The sequence below is a fragment of the Monopterus albus genome, unplaced genomic scaffold (genome assembly GCF_001952655.1).
Source record: "Monopterus albus unplaced genomic scaffold, M_albus_1.0 scaffold236.1, whole genome shotgun sequence".
Lineage (NCBI taxonomy): Eukaryota > Metazoa > Chordata > Actinopteri > Synbranchiformes > Synbranchidae > Monopterus > Monopterus albus.
The window spans coordinates 165085-181504 of record NW_018128116.1 but is presented as its reverse complement, the minus strand read 5'-3'; the positions used below and the strand labels follow the sequence as shown (position 1 = coordinate 181504).

At 41.2% G+C, this 16420-nt stretch overlaps 2 protein-coding genes across 9 annotated transcripts in view; both read right to left on the bottom strand.

The window, feature by feature from the left end:
• The window catches only part of tmem184ba (transmembrane protein 184ba), an 11577-nt gene extending 7681 nt beyond the window's left edge, over positions 1 to 3896 (bottom strand). Inside the window, exons 1-4 of one of the 2 annotated variants that reach the window (XM_020620370.1) lie at positions 3545 to 3896; positions 3405 to 3452; positions 1942 to 2175; positions 458 to 623 (exon numbers count right to left, since the gene is read on the bottom strand). In XM_020620370.1, the coding sequence (XP_020476026.1) occupies positions 458 to 623; positions 1942 to 2175 (400 nt within the window). In that variant the 5' untranslated portion in view covers positions 3405 to 3452; positions 3545 to 3896. The remainder of the gene's footprint in view (positions 1 to 457; positions 624 to 1941; positions 2176 to 3404; positions 3453 to 3544) is intronic. The other variant, XM_020620371.1, reaches the window with a different exon arrangement.
• A 1233-nt stretch (positions 3897 to 5129) lies between these two features.
• csnk1e (casein kinase 1, epsilon) lies at positions 5130 to 15449 on the bottom strand. 7 transcript variants are annotated; one of them, XM_020620379.1, is made up of 11 exons: positions 15002 to 15447; positions 13625 to 13722; positions 13410 to 13520; positions 11711 to 11859; positions 9806 to 10034; positions 9338 to 9508; positions 8995 to 9143; positions 8714 to 8912; positions 8474 to 8619; positions 7216 to 7270; positions 5131 to 6470 (listed from the first exon to the last, which is right to left on the bottom strand). In XM_020620379.1, the coding sequence occupies exons 2-10, from the start codon at positions 13698 to 13700 to the stop codon at positions 7238 to 7240; spliced, it is 1263 nt and encodes a 420-aa protein (XP_020476035.1). In that variant the 5' UTR covers positions 13701 to 13722; positions 15002 to 15447; the 3' UTR covers positions 5131 to 6470; positions 7216 to 7237. The 7 variants fall into 7 exon arrangements, 5 of the variants coding, with proteins under 5 accessions (XP_020476032.1, XP_020476035.1, XP_020476036.1 ...); XM_020620380.1 differs by having other exon boundaries at positions 5131 to 6467; XM_020620377.1 differs by having other exon boundaries at positions 7205 to 7270; positions 15002 to 15446.
• Between the last annotated feature and the right edge of the window lie 971 nt (positions 15450 to 16420).

Here is a 16420-nt window from a genome sequence, read left to right as displayed (position 1 = left end):
TAGCATGGTAAAAAGTACCGGGTACAACAGAATACACCAGAAAAGGCAGGAATCTAGTGAGGGTGAAAGAGCACAGAAAAACAAACATTCCCTGTGTGGGTGGAGTAATGTGCTCAGGATGGGTGGACGGGCTGTTCAAGTCCAATCTGCATGGTCACAGTGCATTTCAACAGGTTGGCTGGAAAAGTTGCCCATAATTGGTTGGGTAGGATTTTAATCAGTAAACCCTATTCATTATTGGTATCAAAACAACTGGCACTAAATGTGTTTACTCAACACATCCTGGTTATCATGAGCTTTAGGCAGGAGCTGTTCTTGTGAACTGTCCTGGCACAGGAGCAGATCGACTTTTTGCCCCTGCCCTAGTTATCTGCTGAATCTGTGGTGTTAATGACGATGCATCTCAGCCGGTCTCAGACTGAGCTCCACAGCATAAACAAAAGATCACACCCCTTACCCTCATAGCAATCCCTGACGGTGCCAAAGTACACGTAGTACTGGTCGTTAGTGAAGAAGAGGAGGCTGAGCCACGAGTCAAAGGCGTAGATAGGAACAATGAAGAGGATCCTCACAATGTGGCGCTGCTCCCTGGGTGAGCTGTAGAAACGTAGGTGCATGTAGATCTGGACAGAAAGAAGAGACTGTTTCAGTTCAGTTGAATTTTATTTTTATTGTGGACACAACTCATGGGAGAGTCCACAGAACAATAAAATACAATGTCTACACAATAAGTAAGTAAATGAATAAACAATATCTAAGGAAAAAAACTAAACTGACTATTTCATATTTTTTGGATAAGTTATGTTTAAAGAATAAGATCAGAGACTTTCTTTTTTATTATTTTTCACATACAAAGACTTAAACTATTAATTGTATGTAGTCAGTGTAATGTCTGTGAACCAACACCGTCGTTTATCTTATTCCCTTGAACAGAAAACCTTCATTGTTATCCAAAAACTATTACACCACACCAGTGAGCCACACCCCTGCACTGGATGACATGTTCCTTGGCCATGAAACTTTGAGTAGCTGCGCTGTAGAAGTAGTGCAAATAGAGGAGAAGCCCGTGCACGTGCACTTGACTCTTCTCTTCCTCACTCTAGAGACTGAAGTATGGAATTTGTGGGAAAAGACAGAAAAGTACTGACTTCATCTTTTAAAAATGTTAACTGCACTGCATCTGAATACAATAGAGTGCAAGGGGCAGGCTGCATGATTTAAAATACTGCACAGCTCTGGGGCTTGCCTACTGGTAATATACAATGTATAATGTATAAATACAAATATAATGTAGCTGTAGAATAGTAATCCTAGTATATTAAAGGGGCTGAACTCATGTGTTGGAAGATAAGACAGCAGTTTACAAGTCAGGCTGGAACAAGCAGATAACGTTGAATTTCAACTGGTTTGTCAATACTGGAAATTATTAAGATGTTAAAATTTTATTAGTGCCTTGTTGCCTACTTGGTGTAAACAGACTGTGAGTATCACTGACCTCAACAATCAATACATGACCTGACATTTCACAGGAATGTGAGAGAGGAAACACTCCAGACTCTAACTTATTTCAACTTCTTTTGTTTTGTTTTTTTAGATTTCATCCAGGGCTTTTCATCCACTTGTATCACCTTACACCTTTGTATATGTGTTTGTGAGTATTCATGCTCCATATCACAAAACACCCCCGAGGTATGTTGCCATGCAACCTCTGCCGGTCTCTGAGCCTGAGCAGATATGCATGTTTACAGGATCACATCACCTGTGCATTAAACAGCACACACCTCCTGGCAAATCCAGTTTAAATGTGCCAGTTTGCTCAACCAGACTTTACCGCCCGTAACGCTATCTGAGCTAACAAAACAGTATCACGCTGCTTAAATAGAATTAAAGATCTGGTCATTTATACACCCCTCTCTTCTTGTGCTGTTTGGAAGCCGTTACCTGGTGACAGGTGAGGATGAGTGCGGTCCACACAAAAAAGCCAGACACAGCCTGCGCTGCAGGAGTCATGAGGAAGATGGGCTGGTCCGGGCTCAGCAATGGGGCTTCAGGGAGCCATGAAATGTTGGGGCCTGTTGGGGCTGTCGTGGGTGGGGGGCCAAGTGCTGCAGCCAGAGGCGAATCCTCCCCCAGCCTTTCTGACAGCGGTACGTCTCGCCTCCACAGCCTCAACATCTGGAAGCAACACAGAGGGTCTCAGTTTTCACATCTATACAGGTGGACAGAATAGGTGACCTATCATCCAAGTAGCTCAAAGTGCTTGTATGTTCAAACTGTGACTGTGCTGTGACACAATCAATAACGTATGAACATCCTAGTAATTGTCAACCTGGTACATAGATCACACATACTGTGTTATCAATGCTATGTGTAATCTGACATACAAAGACAGGTAGAGGATAAACACAGACACACTACAGGTCAACTTTTCAGTGAGTTATGAGTGTGTGTGTGTGTGACTTGTTCTTGTACACTGACAGACAGTGCCATGTAAGACTGAGGCGGGGATGGATGGTAAATACAGAAACAACTGATATAAATGCAGAGAAAGTGAGAGGTCCCCATTCATTGTATCCATCATGTCTGTCTGCTGGAGTAGTGTGGCAACTGAAAGTCACACAGCACAGAGAACAAACAGCATGGACACTGACAGACTGACATAATGTTATCCCCCACACACAGGCCACCATTCAGCTGTTTTAGAACATTAATTATACTAACATCAAGTGATTAAATGTGCTGGTTCCATTAAAATTAATTAGGCTGCTTTCATGCATTTATATGTGAAACTGAGAGGAGCAAAGGTTTCATTGTTTGAGTGTGTAACCTGTGTGTGTGTGTGAGAGGGAGGGAGAGAGAGAGAAAGACAGCAGGTCATTTGTATTGCTTTGCCATGGATCAGCAATCTGCATGTCAACAAGAACAAGTGAAGGCATCGGCATCCACATACACAAATATAATACCAGTGACAGTGACATGATGCTGTACTGGAGCAAAGGGACATCTGTGTGTTTCTTTTGCAAAGCAAAAAGGTCTCACACACACACACACACACACACACACACACAGGAATAATATATCAAAGTGACACAGGGTCAAGAATAAAGCAAAGCAACAGATGGGAAGGGGTGAGGGGGCAGACAGGGTAGGGGTGTGTTTATAATTCATATTAAGTAATGGGATGGGTGACAGCCAGACTGGATTATCATAATGGTTTAAGCAGTAACAACAACAACAACATGCTGGGATTTGTTCAGCAGAAAGCCACTAACACATTTTGACATATTTTTAGTTTCCACAACAGTTATTTCAAATCTATCTCTCGGGTAAATCTGACTTGCCATCTTTAAATAACAGTTAACATGGAAATTAAACCCAAATTCAAATGAACCACAAAGCCTCACCTTTGCTAATCGTCTGCCGCAACAATTCGCAGATTAACCAGTTTAAACCTGGAATTGAGAAAGGGACAAACTTTCTTTAGTTGGGTAAAGACGTGTTTTTGTAGTAAGCATTTCTCAACTGTGTGAAAGACTAGACTCACCTTATAAATAGGCTGCTGCTTTAAAATCCTTCTCAGATCCAGCAGATAAAGTCACAACCAGAAATAACCTACAATCGGCCTTAATTCCTCTTCAGTGCCGCACCGTTGCTCCCCGGACATCCATGTTGAGCCCTCGGTGGACTGCCCCGTCAACTTCTGGGTCTCCCCCAAAACCTCACTCCTAAACTTTATCATCCGCGTTACACAACTTCTATATTATTCTTGTGATGGTCGTGTCTGTCCATTTACAGCGCCTAAATTCAAGGTTTGCACAGTTCGGACTGTGAAGTTCGTCACCTCTCCCTGTGCCTGTTTCTCCACTAGGTTGACAAACCAATCCCCGTCGGATTAACTTCTTATCAGACCGGCCCCGCCCACTCCGCGAGGATGTTTCGGCCCAGCCAATCACCTGCTGACTCAGCCAGAAAAGGGCGGGGATTGTGCTTTTAATACCGCGCATGCGCGGGTCTATTCTCGGTGGGTGACGTACAGAAGAAGCTGGACAGTGCTCTTACACTGTTTGTGGATAATGTGATTAATTATTTGTTTACCGCTTCCTGTCCACACTGTATAGTTAGTGTGTGGGCAACATATTATCGCCATGATAATATGTGGTAGGTCTACTTGTATTACGTTATCTTGGATATTTGCAGTTATACTACTGTAAGGAAATCCATGTAAAAACTCTAGAGTCCTCTATTCACAACAGACATTTTGACACCAGAAGGAAAAGCACAGTTGGTAGAAATGGAGGATACCATTAAATTTATAATTCCAGACCAGGATCAAGAATATCAATACTAATAAGTGCTGAAGAGCAGCTAATAATTTGCTATCATGTAAGGAGGAGTAATATGTTAGATAATATGCAATATACAGTAAGTTGTGATTCCATCATTCTCAGTGTAGTTTAATCACCACAAAATAATTTGCCAAGCATAAGACATTTCTTTGTATTGTTTAAACTATACTCTGTTAATTAATTCACTCAAAGCAATGTTGTTAGGGCTGTTGTGGTAAAATAAAGGGTGGGTAAAACCTACCCTACCTTAAAAAAATAAATTTATGTGGAATTATCTTCATTAAACTGTGAACAGTCTGATGTATAATATCAATATTTGGTAATTGTATCTACTGCATGAGTATACAAATATTACAAATGTGATCAACCCTTATACAGCATATATTAATATAGCTATTAGTGTTGGTCCCTTTTATTAGACCATCTTGCCTGGTAAATGCCCATGTCTGGCTAAAAGCATGCAACAGGCTTTTTTTATTTTTATTTCAAGTCTACAAATCCAAGCTGAATTTAAATCAGGATCATTTTCTCACAGAAGACAATAAACAGAGGCCAATTATACATAACTATTTTTTAAATGACCAAAAAAGTTAGCATCTAATTTAATAATTAAAATAAGTAAGTTTATGGGGTTACAAAGGAGTACAATATTTAAAAAAATAAATAGAGATAAATGTAAGGTAAAATATATCAAACTAAATTGTTTTCTCTATGAAATTATAAATATAAATTGTAAAATATGTTGCCATCAACTGAAACATACAGTACAACCAGAAATCTGTGTAAGTTGTGTATATTTTTATTGATTCAGAAAATATACACAAATATCATAGTATTAAAGTTGAAGCATGAAGCAGCTCCTTCCCATCAGTGACACCCAACCATCCTGACAGGCCTGGGTCAAACACCCCTCGAAATATTACCAAGAACATTCTGTCATTGCCTGCCACAGTGGGAACCAAAACACACACTCCTGGCAGACTCTAAAGGTTCTTGGTCAAAATTTCAGTTTCTCTTTTTTTGTCTCAGGGCTTTCAGGAAGTAAACAGCATTCTTCTCTCCAGCCTCAGCTGTAAACAATCTGTCACATTCTGGCAAAAGATATCTACACATTTTACATGTATTACAAAACAAAAGAAGCAAAACGAAATATGTAACAAATGACTTGTTCACCACCAAGATCTTACACCTTTCTCAAGTCTTTTCATACCTGCAGGTACAAGCTGGACTAAGACTTTAACATATCATACAATCCTCATGGCTCTCCCTTCATCCTGTCCTCAACTTAAAGCTGCCTCATTCCTCTTCTTGCTCTTTTCAGTTTCAGTTCCCCTGGACTCTCTCACCTAGGTAAGTCAGTAGAGGATCTTTTATTTGAATCACATCAGGGCAGACCTGTCCCTCCTTTCCTCAGGTTCTCTAAAGCAAAGCTGAAGGCAAAACGAACACTTAGAACGATAACACACAGACACTGATGTTTACTGACAAAAAGCAGCCTCACTGCCATTCACAAATTCAATGCAGACTCTCAGACTCACTCACTCCCTCTGATCTCCTCCTTGGTTCATTATATAGCCTTCTCTTTCATCTGGTACAGGCCTGGATGCATGTTTGTGTCCATAGTTGTTTAAACATTTATTTATAATCTAGAATACCATAAGCAGCAAATGTAGTTCTCAAACATTAGCAGGTTCATAGGTGATTCATTTTTTTTTATTGAATTACAGGTGTAAACCACAGGATAACTGAAATTTTGTCCATTTTGTGCATTTGGATGTTTTTTTTTGCAAGTTGAGCCTCTGAGTTGATGGGCAAGTGAATATGAGTGAAGAAGGGGCGGGGACCCGTGTGTTGTTTCACCCACTTGCCCTCCAGCCGCACCCCAAAAAGCAGTACCAACCTGTTTGTCAAGTGTTTGTTTATTTCACTGGTGCTCCTACCATCCTAGCATTCCTTTAACACCGAGCATGCTCACACAGCATACTGACAGTCACACGGACACCCTCCATCCCCCTTTTAAGGGCCCGCAAAGCCTCCTCCTAAGGCTCCTCTTCTCTTCCTCCACTCATTCATGTTTTCATTCATCCATCTTAAAAGTAAAGGGTACTTGAGACCCTGCAGCTGCTGGACCACAAGAGAAAAACAAAGGAAAATGTTAGTTAGGGGGTAATTAAAGGATAAGATTGGAGATATTCTATATCTTTCTTATTGTCAGCAAATCCCATGAAGAGCCCAAAACCAGCAATATGCTGTTACTTCATTTTCCAACTTCACTGACATTACTGAAATAGTCGTAAACAACATACAATACATTTCTCAGAATGACCACAAATCTAAATTGAGCAAGTGGGTAACTAGTTTGTGGACACTCAGGACCGATGTCTCACCTTGCTTTCAATGAATACGTGGTGGGGGTGTACTTGTACTTGTGCTTCATCTTCCACTTCAATATATTTTTTAAATACCTGGCCATAAAGTTCCTTGCACTTCAGTTGTCATTCTCTAATTTTCATTTTTTTTTGTTTCTTTTCTGAGCATCTGACTTTTGTGATTGGCCATTTGTGGGGTTTACTGAATGTGTGAATGCCCTCTTACAGTAGCATGACAGACCAAAGCTTTTTTTTTGCATTATAAGTGGGAAAGTAAAATTATTTTGACCCACTTATGACAAGGAGAAGTATAATTTTTTATTAATCATTAATGCTTTGAATTACCGCTGTTGAATTACTACTATAGCTAAATATCATCAGTTACTTTTTCTAGCTATATTGTGGATATGAAGGGTGCAGGGGTCATGGGTCAGACAAAGACAACAGTGTTATAAGCTTGCTGTTTGTGTGTGTCAAACATGTCCGTACCTGCCACTGACCTGCAGGTTAGCCAGGGGAAGCTCACTTTGCCAGATGCTCAAAGGGCATGCTGACCTGAATATGGAGGGACAGATGAGAGGCTTGAAGCAGATCAAAGGGAGAAGACAGAAACCTGAAGAGTACATTGGATTTAACATCTGAGCTCATCCATGCCCACACCCCTTGAGCTTTTGTCATTCTTGATGGCCTAAATTTAGTTATTTGTGCCATTTAGTCAGAGTATAGCTACTTGTGACTGGTTAACGGTTTCACTGAGGTTTCTTTCTGACAGAAGTTGCTACCAGCATAGAAAAAACACTAAGAACAGGGTTAGACCCACAAAGGAATAGAAGCAGACCATGAAATTACATGTTTTTACCAAGAAAAGCAAGCTTTATATCACAGCAGGGACCCCAAATCAGAAATCCATCACAAAGTCACTTAATTCACTGGTGCAATCAATGGACAGCTACTGAATAAAACCAAACAAGTATATTAGAACACTAGAATAACATGCAAATGTTGTTGTTTTGTGAAAGTTTTCATCATATGTCTGTGGAGATTCTTATTCAACCACGTCATGGTATATCCAAAAAGTGGTGCTAGAGTCGGCAACTGCACTTGCTTGAGGTTCTTGCAGATGCTGCACCTCTCGCTGGAGAAGCTTCTTCACCTCTGACTGACTGGTGGAGATTCTGAAGTCCACAAGCTGAAACACTTTGGTCTTACAGTGAAGTTGCTCTATACTTTGCAAGTGTTGAGTTAACCTTGACGAGTGGAGACTTCCAGGCATTTAACTTTTGTGGAATCATTCACATCATAAGGGTTGAAGTGACCTGTGGGTCACTGCCCCAAAACTAAAGTATTGGTTGAAACAAATTCTTAATCTGATGATGAAGTGGGGCTCAATAATTACAGTGATTACAGTTTACTCTATGGAAAAAAAATTAACGATTGCACAAAATTTCATGGGAATCCATTCATCATTTGTTGAGACATGAAAAAAGACCTGTCATAATGGTACTGGGGGAAATTCAGGGGTTCATCAAAGTCATTAGTATACATGGTCTGGGAACCATGATGGTCTGTACAGCATTTCATGGCAATCCATCCAACTGTTGTTTAGCTACTTCAATCTGGACTAATCTGGTGGGGCAACTGGCCACCTAGCATGGCTGCTAGCATGGTTAAATACATCATTCTACTGGCAGAAATGAAAAGTCATCAGGGTTTTTGTTAATAAAGACAAAGACTGACTGACCCAGTCAGTCTTCCCACCTGTGATGCAGTGATGCGTGACTGGTCGAGGCGTGCAGTGAGGTCAGAGGAGGAGACATTGGCGGGGGCCCCACGATGAAGCCTCATGGCCACCTTCCTCTCTCGCTCAGCTCGTTCTGCTCTTCCAGCCTGAGGAGAGCGGTTACCTGCAGTAGCACACATACAAAGCCACACACTTGAGATGAACGCTTTAATTTGGTTAGAGTTGTATCTCACACTTAGTTCCAAACTTCCACTGACCTGACTGCTGGACCCCACGTGCGGCCGGATTGGAGGGAGCAGCATCTGCCTCATTCCTGACTCTGTTGGCTGCTGAAGGGTTTGGACCAGGCGGCAAAGCTCGCCCTCCAGCGCCTCTTTGGCCTCCGCCTGCTCGCTCCTCACCTTCTTTTCCCTCCCTCCTCTCCCTCTCTCCATCCTCTGCTGCCCTGCTGGCCCCCTGAAACACACAGGAACAGAAGCATAGCAGAAAGGTTTTAAAACTCCAAGCTAAAATTTGTTTGCAAATGCATAGCACTTACAAACTTCAGCATGTTCCAGTCAAAGACGTAGTCATAGGAGAAGCCCTGTCTGTGGAAAAGGTTCCTGAAGAGCTGCCTCAGATAGGAATAGTCTGGCTTGTCATCAAACCGCAGGGAACGACACAGGTTCAGGTAAGTAGAAAATTCAGCTAGGAAACACAAGACAGAGAAAGAGAAGGTGATTTGAAGCAAAAACTGATGAAAAGTTTAACCTTTTGAGAAGCAATGTGACAAAACTATTGTAAAAAACGTCTCTATATTGTCTGTTATCACATTTTGTCTTTTCTGTACTGTATCTTATTACCGTGTCACATTCTCGGCTCATAATCTAATTTGTACTCACAGGGGTATCCCTTGCAGAGCATCTCGATGGGGGTGGACATTTTCTTCTCACTGATACGTTCATACTTCTGCCTCTTGGTGGCAGCCTTGAGCCCCTGCCAGGGCAGCGAGCCCAAGTTAAAGTACATGAGGACGTATCCCAGAGACTCCAGGTCATCTCGCCTCGACTGCTCTGAGGAGGTAAATACAGAATGGAGAGAGATGAGAGAATTACATGGCAAAAAAAAGGTGGAGTGGGGAGAAGAAAAAAGGGGAAAGAAATGGGTAAGGAAACTAATAAGAGTGGGGAGAAGAAAAAAGGGGAAAGAGATAAAAAGAAAAAGGAGAAAGAAAAGGGTAAGGAAACTAAAGGAGGCTATATTCTACTGGCATTCTGCTGTGAACATAAACCATAGGAGCGTTAGCAGAACACACACATTCACACTTACACAAATATCTAGGCCAACCTGCATATGTGTGTATGTCTTACCGATGCCCAGATGGGTGTTGATGGAGGCGTAGCGGGCCGTGCCTGTGAGGTTCTTATTTTCGCGGTACGGGATATGCTGGTGTGTTCGGGCATCGCGGTATTTCTTTGCCAGGCCAAAGTCAATGATGTAGACCAGGTTTCCCTTCTTGCCGAGCCCCATCAGAAAGTTATCAGGCTTTACATCTCTGTGGATGAAGTTCTTGGAGTGGATGTATTCAATCCTACTGATCTGGAGCAGAAAGATGGGGATTAAAGGAAAGTACTGGTGGTCTTTCATGTGGTGGCCCATTAACAGAAAATGTGAAGAGAGTTTAGTGATCAGCTGTCCCAAAGAGATTTTAGATTGAGACTTTCTAAATCGATCATGATGATTAGATCTTGACCCTAAAAAGGCACTCCAGAAATGTATCACCATGCTTTCATAAAGTTGAATGGCTTACAATCAACAGATATTTTTATGGTTAAAATGAGTGCAGCAGAGGTCAAGACCTCTTGACCTTTAGTCCTCAGCATGGGTTAACTTCCAAAACCACTGGATTCTACACATCCCATTATGTATATCAATGGGGTTAGACCCTTCCAGTCCGGTAAATAGATATCTTACTCCCCAAGTTCGTAACACAGGCTTTCTTTTAAAAATTTGGTTTCAAGCCCAGTTCGTGGTGCCCTTATGACACCATCAGGGTTATTTTCTCTGATTTTATAACACTACAATCTGAGCCACAGAAGATGATATAAAACAGTTTATATGCTGAGTACTACTCTTCATAACAAGAAAATTGGTCTTCAAGGGTAAAATCGAGTACCCCTTTCATATTTTGTCACACTTGCCATTTGAAAAATATGATCTGACATTCCAAAAACCCATGATATTATCAAGTTAACAACCAGTATGGAATCAAATTTAAGCCAAAACACAAAAAAGAACACATGTGGACAATGTGAAAGCTATCATACTGTATGTACTTAGGCGTTTCTTGTTTAAATAATTGCACTTAAGCAGGTAACTATAATATATTAAGTGTCCTTGAATGCACCAGCATGAAGCAGGATTTATAACAACAGTCTTTGTTCACAGCATCATTACCACACCACAGTTAAAAAGTATGACAAAAAAAGGAAAGCGATGGTATATTTGAAGTGATGGATTGCCTTTCTTGCACAGATTCCACATGCCTGCAAGCTGATTTCATTGTAAAAGCAGTGGCTGCCTTTAAGGTAGGAAATGAAACTATTATCAAAGAGTCATATGTGGCCATAATACTGGAGGGTTTGATCTTTTAAGTCAGCGAGGTTTTGATCTGTTTTTACTCTGAAATATATGAGTGTTGTTCAAACACCTTCACAAAACACTGTGGAAAATCAGAATCTATTTATGCAAGTTTATAGATTAGTGAGTGTTCTGGTAAAGGGTTTTTCTGCTCATCAATTAACTTTACTGGTATTGATTGGTAGAGTTGCGATGCTGGTCTTTACATTCCCACATTTATAGAATGTTTGGTCTAAAAACTGAAATGTGATTTTAAAGGTCATGTGTCTCATTACCCAGTGAAATAATAGCTGAGTCACTGATACTGATCAATAACCCTGTCATCCTGTTTGCAGGTATATAGGCCTAGCAGTCATGCCATGTTATAAGACAGTTAAACGTTTAGTTACACATTATTGCAGAATTGAATGTGTACCTTTGAGTCATCTTTAACTATCATTCTTTGTGTAGGCTATTGTTTCTGAGCCATGGGGTCTTGAGGAACCCCTAATAAAGAGCCAGTGAACCCTGCTTATGCCTCCATGACACATAAAGGAGTTACATTAGTTGCAACTGAGGAATCAAGAATCTCAGGAAAAAAAACTTATGAACTATTAGGTTTATGGGGTGGACTGCGGTCAGTCAGTCTGTCTCACCATCTGGTCGGCCAGCAGCAGGACTGTTTTCAGACTGAACTTGCGGGAGCAGAAGTTGAAGAGGTCTTCCAAACTGGGGCCCAGCAGCTCCATTACCATAACGTTGTAGTCACCTTCCGCTCCGCACCACTTAATAGACGGGATTCCCACTGTTGTGAATAGAAATGACTATATACAGTATACTATAATTCACCAGTTCTCTCTATTTTAATAGTTTTTGTTTGTTTTGAGCAAACAATTTATCCACTGCTTCTGGCCACATTATTATTTCACCATTTCCTTTGGTTGCTGTCTACTACATATAGAGTAATAATTACCTTTATTGGCCAAGTACATTACACACAAGGAATGTATTTCCGGTACAGAACTGAGGCAGCCTTCTGGGGCGCCAACGCAACCAATGGCTCTGACCATCAGGGGCAACAGGGGGGTTCAGTTTCTTGCCCAAGGACACTTCGACACATGGACTGGAGGCACCGAGATTTGAACCTTCAACCTTCTGTTTGGGAAACGACTGCTCTACTCACTGCACCACTGTCACCTCTCTATTAACATATTTGCTGAAGCCTCCTACCACTGATGGTGAGGTCATTTTTTTTTATATGACAAATAGTTTTCTTTCAACAGCCCAAGGTCGGCTGGATTATTGTTGAAGAACGAAGCATAATGATGCACCTGCTTTCATCTCTATTTTCCTTCCTTCCCTCATTCCTTATTTTTTCTTTCGACTTTTTTCATTTTTTCTGCTTTTGCTTTCTTTTTCTTTTGTAATTTTCTTTCAGTCAACTTTTTTGGTTGTCTTTTACATCTTTAAATGGAGTAACATTTTGACATTCAACAACTTCTCAGCGATCGGTGTCTTTTTGACAGCATACCAGCCCTCCCATGTCATTTCTTCTTTTCTAATGCAATTAAACTATTGCTTTTAGTTAACACAACCATTCATTTGAGCAAACTGTTTATCTCTGCTGCTCTGTCCACTTGTACATTACTATATATTACAGTTTCATAATTACTTGCTAAGTAACAATATATATGGTAGTAACATAGCACTATTAAATATTACATTAAATATTTATATTACTTCTATCACTATATACTGTATTCCTACTATATTCTTATATTCTTTTCTATTTAGAACTAATTCATAATAGTGCATTAAATTATTTTATATACAGTACATGCATCTGGATTTCTGGAGTTTAGTTGTACTGAATAATTCAGGGTGGGCCATGGAATACTGTTTTATTGCCATCACTCTACTTTCCTAATTTCCTAAATTGATACATTTCTTATCTGTGTTCTTTTAAATCCTCCTAAGTCTGTGCTGCTGGAACATGTGAATTTCACCTCTGAGATCAATATAATTTTATCTTATTCTGTCAATTTCAGCATTAATATGAAAGACTTCAAGGCCCCTCAACACTGCTCAACAGCCATGACTACATCTCAGTGCTACTGGCAACCATTAATATCTCTCGACTGACCTATATTCTTGTTCATTCTATGCAGATGCTCTGCAAATGCCCTTAAAAGTCCTAACATGTCTTTTGTGGTCTCTAAGTGCATCCTAAACAACTCTAATCAATGTTAATGCCCTTCAACCTCAGTGAAAAACCTCATAGTGCCCCTAAAACTCTCCACGGTCTCTCTATGCTCCTGGTAAAGCTGTCCGGAAAAATTCCTCAGTGTGTCTCACCTCCACCCTGCATCATTTTGTAGAATTTGCTCTCAATGTGGAGCTGTGGGTGTTTGGTCTTCACACATTCCAGTTTGATGGCTACTTCCTCTCCTGTAGCAATGTTAGAACCTGATGGGACAAACAACAGAGATACAGTTGCAACATATCAGCAGTTTCTGACACAACCAGGCTCTCTTGACTCTTGACAACAGAAAAAAAGGCCAAATTCTCACCAAGATAAATATCTCCAAAGGATCCACTCCCAATCTTCCTCCCAAGACGATACTTGTTCCCCACTCTTAACTCCATGGCTCCTGAGCTTTTCAACTCACTGAAAGGGTAAACACACACACAGGCAGAACAAAACATACACGGAGTTGTCATTAATCACTGGTGATCAATAAAGTAAAGGGACACTATGACGCAAAGCTGTAGACTTTACACCCAAAGCTATGAGCCCCGGGGGCTGCGGTACCATCATGGAAGAAGATTAAACTGGAGGCCTAGGAAAAATCAACCAGAGAGATGAGAAAGAATGAAAAATGCTAATAACTGATCCAGAACAGTGATGTAGTGCGGCCTGCATTGAATCACTGCAACTAGGAAGGAAAATGTTGCTCATTCCCCAAGTCATAACGGAAGCCACTGAAGAAGCAAAACATTTCTAGTGTAGCAGCCGTGGCTCCTACCAGCCATGTTTCGTTGAGTTCCGAGTCATTATACCTTCAGACGATGTGATCATAAATTCTGGCATTTCAGAGGACAACAATGTAGGCCGGTGAAGTGTTTATGGAGAGCACGGGGAAAAGGTGAGCTCAGAGAAGAACAGAGCGTGTAGTTGTGTAACATGATTTATTCAGAGCTGCAGGGGGAAGCTGGATCAGCATCTCACACAGTCTCCCCAAAGCACTTCAGAGAAGTCTGGTCCTGTGCATTTGCATAAACTCCCAATTTCTGACTGGAGTCCCCTGACAGAAGTCAGACCAGTGGTGTTTTTCTCATCCAAGCCCTATCTGTCTGAACAGCCTTGAAATATGGACATGAAAGTGAAAAATGACAGAGGGGTTTTTATCAAAAGAGGTTACACTCCAGTTTGACATTGCGCAACATGCTGCCTAAGTTCGTTTATTTCAGTCTTGGCTGCACTGTAGACCTAAATAAATCCCATTCACATTCACTGTTCAGGGAAAATAAGCCACTGCTGCACATTACCAAACCCTTTACCTCTGGTTTCCCTAGCTCATTTCCTCTGGCAGCCTCCAAAGCTGATATACTGTCTGTGTTGATAAACGGAGGCCCACTATTGCTGCAAAGGACTGCAAAAACAAGACGTGATATTTTCAGCGAGAACATTTGTGCAGTTACTTCAGATACCACAGGAGAGGAAATGGGGGAGATGCTAAATGCAGAAACACACGTACATCCGTGATTGACCATCAAATGTGGTAATAACACCCATAACCGCACCCTCCATATAGGACCTCTGAACAAGCGCACCCCCGCCCCAGCACGACTCTATCTGGCTCTATTTGTCTGACCCAAACCACCTCACACAAGCCTCCAGGCACCTTGACCAGTCAACGTGCACCCCCATCCCACCCCCTCCTCACCGGTTTGTGTCAGGCTCCGTGGCTCCGTCTCACTCAGGACCCTGGACAGCGACGAACCAACGCGGCTTCGGACGGCTCATAACCTCGGAGATCTGTGGCCCAAATCCCAACTCCCGAATGATACACAGCAGCCAAAAATACAGCTGATCTCGAGGCCTGCGTCTCTGGGTGATTCTCACTGTCACGATTTTAGTGTTTTGTTTCAGGAAACGCTGAAAGCAGCTGCTGATATCCTTCTCTAGCTGCTCTTCTGTCTCGCCCTCACACACCACCACCCAGCCCTCTCTCGGTTCACACTATTGACAATATCAGTGATGTCATCCACAAACTTGCAGAGATGCCCGGATTGTCTTAAAGCCGCCGCGCTGCTGCTACTCTCTGCAGCCATGGCTGAAGCGGACCCAGCCACCAGCAGCAGCACAAACCCCTCACTTAAAGCTGCTACATCTATCTAGATCATTACATAACCCTAAAATCAATTCTTAAGGCATGATGCACAAAAATAGACGATGAAAGTAAGGACAGGTCACTGCACTGTGTGCATACTAATTGTCTACATACAGGATGCAACCTGTGCATGGTTTGATTTATGTCTAAGGACCTGCCCCCTCTAGTGGCTGTTGATACCTGGCATTTTTAAATTACATTTGATCACAGGCCCAGTTTCAAGAGGAATTTCAGACGTTTTGCTTTACTCAATATGCACCAATGATCAACAAAATGTATCCCTTAATCACAATTACAGGGAAAAGTTGTGTTTGGTCAGGTAATGCTTTAAGAGTCAACATTATCTGTTGAGTAACATTTTAAACAGCATTTCATCTAAGAGTGTAAAAATACTTCAGTGACAATATGTGGAAATTGCATTCATTTAGTATTGTATCTGTAGTTGGTGGCTGCAGCAACGGAGCCTCAGAGTGGAGCCTTTCTTGACTAACCCTGCACAGGCTAACAGCGAATCCGTTTCAGTTCTGAAATTCTATGCTCTAGGTTACATTCAGTAAAGCTCCCAAAGACCTTTTTATAAACATACCACAATTTTTGCAAACCTCATACAAAAATCATACAGAACTGATCATTTTACCAATTCTCCAGTCTGGCTGTGGTGTGGCTTAGGTTATGTTGATGCAATTTAAAATATTATAAACGGATATTTACAGCTGCATTATTACTAAAAGTAAGGATGTGAAACAGCATTTTACAAGTCAGTCTATTTTGTTCATCAATGTTCAAAAGTACATTGATATCTGAAATGGTTTTCCATTTTAGATATCTAAATTTAAAATGAGGACTAGTAACAACTGGAGCGTATCCAAAAGAGTTTTCTCCAGTAGGAATTCTAAAGCAGATATCCAGACATCAAAAATTACATTGTGGATATCTGAAAGGTTCTTTTTTTTACAGATACCAAAACTGTAT

Excerpts from the sequence above, each read along its gene's own strand:
- csnk1e (XM_020620376.1), bottom strand. The coding sequence starts at position 13,700 with ATGGAGTTAAGAGTGGGGAACAAGTATCGTCTTGGGAGGAAGATTGGG. Across the intron at positions 10,035-11,710 it reads TGCTGCTGGCCGACCAGATG|ATCAGTAGGATTGAATACAT; the intron begins GTGAGACAGACT and ends TTTCTGCTCCAG. Across the intron at positions 9,144-9,337 it reads GCTCTGCAAGGGATACCCCT|CTGAATTTTCTACTTACCTG; the intron begins GTGAGTACAAAT and ends TGTGTTTCCTAG.